Source organism: Sinocyclocheilus anshuiensis, unplaced genomic scaffold (assembly GCF_001515605.1).
Source record: "Sinocyclocheilus anshuiensis isolate Anshui unplaced genomic scaffold, SAMN03320099.WGS_v1.1 scaffold10281, whole genome shotgun sequence".
Taxonomy (NCBI): domain Eukaryota; kingdom Metazoa; phylum Chordata; class Actinopteri; order Cypriniformes; family Cyprinidae; genus Sinocyclocheilus; species Sinocyclocheilus anshuiensis.
The window spans coordinates 8493-11812 of record NW_015553331.1 but is presented as its reverse complement, the minus strand read 5'-3'; the positions used below and the strand labels follow the sequence as shown (position 1 = coordinate 11812).

The window sequence follows — 3320 nt, the reverse complement described above, 5'->3', positions numbered from 1 at the left end:
ATTTATATTTTTGAAATTGAGTATTACATTATTTACAAACCATGTATTTAGTTGTCAGTGGTTCTTAAGATCATTTATAAAGTGTAAGTAAATGATAAATAAACTATTTAAATGGTAGTTTTAAAGTTTAGACATATGATAATAGTAACTTAGTGTGTTAATAAATGCTTCATTATATGATATAGTCAGTTAGCTATTTTTGATAGACTATTTATGCCTTGTAAAGCATTTACAAAGGAGATTTAAAAGCTCAGTTATCTTCCAAACAGAAAAATTAAACAAACACAACACAGAGGGATACAGAACACAGAAATATTGTTTTTCAAGATGCAAAAAAACGACAACTTTAAATCTCCTTTGTAATAGACATGCTTATAAATCAAGAACAAGGCATTTATAGCTGTATTTATAAACTGCTTACTAATGCCTATTAATGTTGGGACAATGCTTTATAAAGGATGAACTGACTATTTACTAATGCTTACCTAATGATTCATAGTGTGCAGTTAGTAAGGTTTGTAATTCTAATCAGTTCCTCCTACTTGTTCAGGGATTGCTGCGCGCCATTCAGAATCCCTGACCTTTATCACGGAGAGCACCTCGACTGGGACGCCTGGAGTACCACACAATCTATCATCGCTGAGGCCACTGCTGGGCCTCTGGAGAATACCTGTGCATCCCGTACACAATACAACCCCAACATTGTGGTCAAGTTGGATTTGTTTCACTGTATGAGGCGTTTCACACGGGATCCCCTCTACAGCACCTTTTGTCAGCTCCTCTCCACTGCATTTTCTGTCGTGGATCAGGAAGACCTGCAGAAGCTCAAGGATGCTTATCAGTTCTGTGGAATTCAGCCACAAATCCTACAAAACAGCACATCAGAGAGCACTGTAAGACCCAAATCCTACAGCCAACAGAACTGGTCGACAGAGTGGAGAAAGTTCTTCGGCATTTCCACCTGACCACAGACCCAAACAACTTACCACTCTTCAAACCATCCATGCTGAAAACATGGCGTATCCAGAGGGTGCACATTCTCTGTGGGTGCCTCAGTGACCCTGAGGTCACAGAGGGAATCCTGTACAGGTATGGGGGAACTCTGCAGCTTAATCATGTTCCTGGTGAAGGCGCAAAAGTCCCCATATGGATTCCAGTCAGAGGGACCTCACAGCAGGAGGGGTATCATTTCCACCAGTCCCAGTGGATTACTGGAACTCATGCATCCTGCGAATTGTTTCAGGCCCAGGGCATGACAGGGGTGGCACGATGGAACTACCAAAGGCTTCTGGACCTTAAGCAGCCAGATGTAGTCCTCCCACCTGTGTTCGATCCATTACTGATAACTGAGCTAAATTCTGCTTCAAAGAACGTGACTGGAAAAGAGAAGTACCCTGTACTTCACCTCTCTGATAGGGACACGGGAGAGAAGTTTGGCCTTGAATACAGTGAGCCAGAGTGCCATCCAGTTCAACTTGATTGGAACAAACATAAGGTGCAAAAGAAAGATGATTCTTCTCTTCTTGTGCTTCTCCCCCCTGGCCCAACACCATCCACAAACCCACCACCACCCACTGCTGTGCCTGTGTCCCAGTTCCACCAACTTAAACCTGCTGCAATCCATAAGGTACAGATGTTGTCCCAAGGAAGCATGGAACCTCCAGTTAAAATGGGAAAGTTAATACCAATTTCCAAAACCATCATTTTAAATATCATTGTAAATGACTTTTTGTTCTTGTCAACATCATCTCAGTAAATGAGTAAAATAACAATTAACTTTTCTCTTCATTCCAGGAACCTCAAATATTCCACCCCTGCCTTTGCAGTCCTCACCAAGGAGTGCCCGCACTGGACCAATCAAGACTGGTGGACGAGTGTTCGTCTTAGACCACAAGCGCTGGACATCACCAATGAAGGAGGCTATCGACAGCCTCCTACACAATTACCATGGACAGAAAGACATGTTGAAGCTTGTGGATCAAGACTATGCAGCTATGGTCCCATCGGTCTGCCACAGATCCAAACAGTCTACTTCACCCCACAACCAAATACCATATAACACAGTACATAAAACACCTGGCTAAACAGGTGAACACAAGTTCATCACTGAACACCAGTCCAGAAAAACTTTTGGAGACACAAAAACTGTGGCAAAGTTTAACTGAGGAAAGTGAGACTGTCCATGTCCCAGTTGTAGAACTGCCACCAGCCATTGTGAATCCAGCAGATCCAGTCTCACAGCCAGCATCTGAACAGCCACTAACACAGGAGAATGTACAGAAAATAGTAAAGGATATATTGCTACATCAGCAGGAGCAGCAACAGCAGCAGCAACAAAAACCCAGACAAACTAAAAAATGTCTTGCGTGTGGGCAGCCAAAATCCCGCTACCAAAGTGATGGATCATCAATTCATCACTTTTATCAACAAGGGCCTGTTCGATATTACTACTGCTCCACTAAGGTGTTTAAAGCCTATTCTGCGGAGGGACTGACAAATCCTAGAATGGCCTTTGAAGAGTTTGCACAGACTGACTTCTTCCAGCGTGAACTGCAGTTAACAAAGCGCAGAGTGGAGGACAAAGCTGAAAAGAAGAGGAGACTCTCGAACCCTCAACCTCAGGGAAGAATGTGCCGTTTCTGTTGCACAGAGTTAAAGCAGGGCCCAAACAGCAAACATATCCACACAGGGTTTCCAGCAGTGGCAGGAAAATACATTTACTGCCCTGCTAAAGTCCTCAACTTATACAAAGACAGAGGCATGACAAAGGAAATGACATGGAAGGAATTTCAAGCCTCATCATTCTATGGCATGGAAAAGGAGAGGTGGGCAGCAGAGAGAAAGAAATAGACATCCTGAACGTGTATACATACACTTGATACGTGTCAGGGATTCATCACAGTCACTTCAGTCACCATCCAGAATAATTACCCGATCACAGTCACCTGAGTTCTGATCACCCGCACCTGCTGTCACCAATCAAGCCACACTACAAATACACACACAGCACAGTCACTCACTGTCCAGTCTACCGTTCACTCCTACGAACTGCTCTGGACTCTCTCTGCCAAATTCTCCATAGAACGAATTACCTGCTGTTCCTCCCGCGATCCTCCAACGACTCCTTGGAAACTGTTCCACGATCTCCAACGTAACCGGCATCCGATCCTCACCATCAGAACTCAGATAAGCACCCTGGAACCATTCACTGTGTTGACACTCACCTGCCTTTAACACACCTATTCCAGTCATCCCCTTACCCAGTCAATAAACCATCCTGATTTGCACTTACCTGTTGTGTCTGGCCTTGCTTTGTGACA

The 3320-nt window shown here is 43.9% G+C and overlaps 1 protein-coding gene across 1 annotated transcript; it reads left to right on the top strand.

Moving 5' to 3' along the window:
- Positions 1 to 541: 541 nt before the first annotated feature.
- LOC107668273 (uncharacterized) lies at positions 542 to 2324 on the top strand. Its single transcript, XM_016460094.1, has 2 exons — positions 542 to 1627; positions 1795 to 2324. The coding sequence occupies exons 1-2, from the start codon at positions 1004 to 1006 to the stop codon at positions 1885 to 1887; spliced, it is 717 nt and encodes a 238-aa protein (XP_016315580.1). The 5' UTR covers positions 542 to 1003; the 3' UTR covers positions 1888 to 2324.
- Positions 2325 to 3320: the final 996 nt, after the last annotated feature.

Coding starts and splice junctions, on each gene's coding strand:
- LOC107668273 (XM_016460094.1), top strand. CDS start 1,004: ATGCTGAAAACATGGCGTATCCAGAGGGTGCACATTCTCTGTGGGTGC. Junction 1,628..1,794: donor AACCTGCTGCAATCCATAAG/GTACAGATGTTG, acceptor TCTTCATTCCAG/GAACCTCAAATATTCCACCC.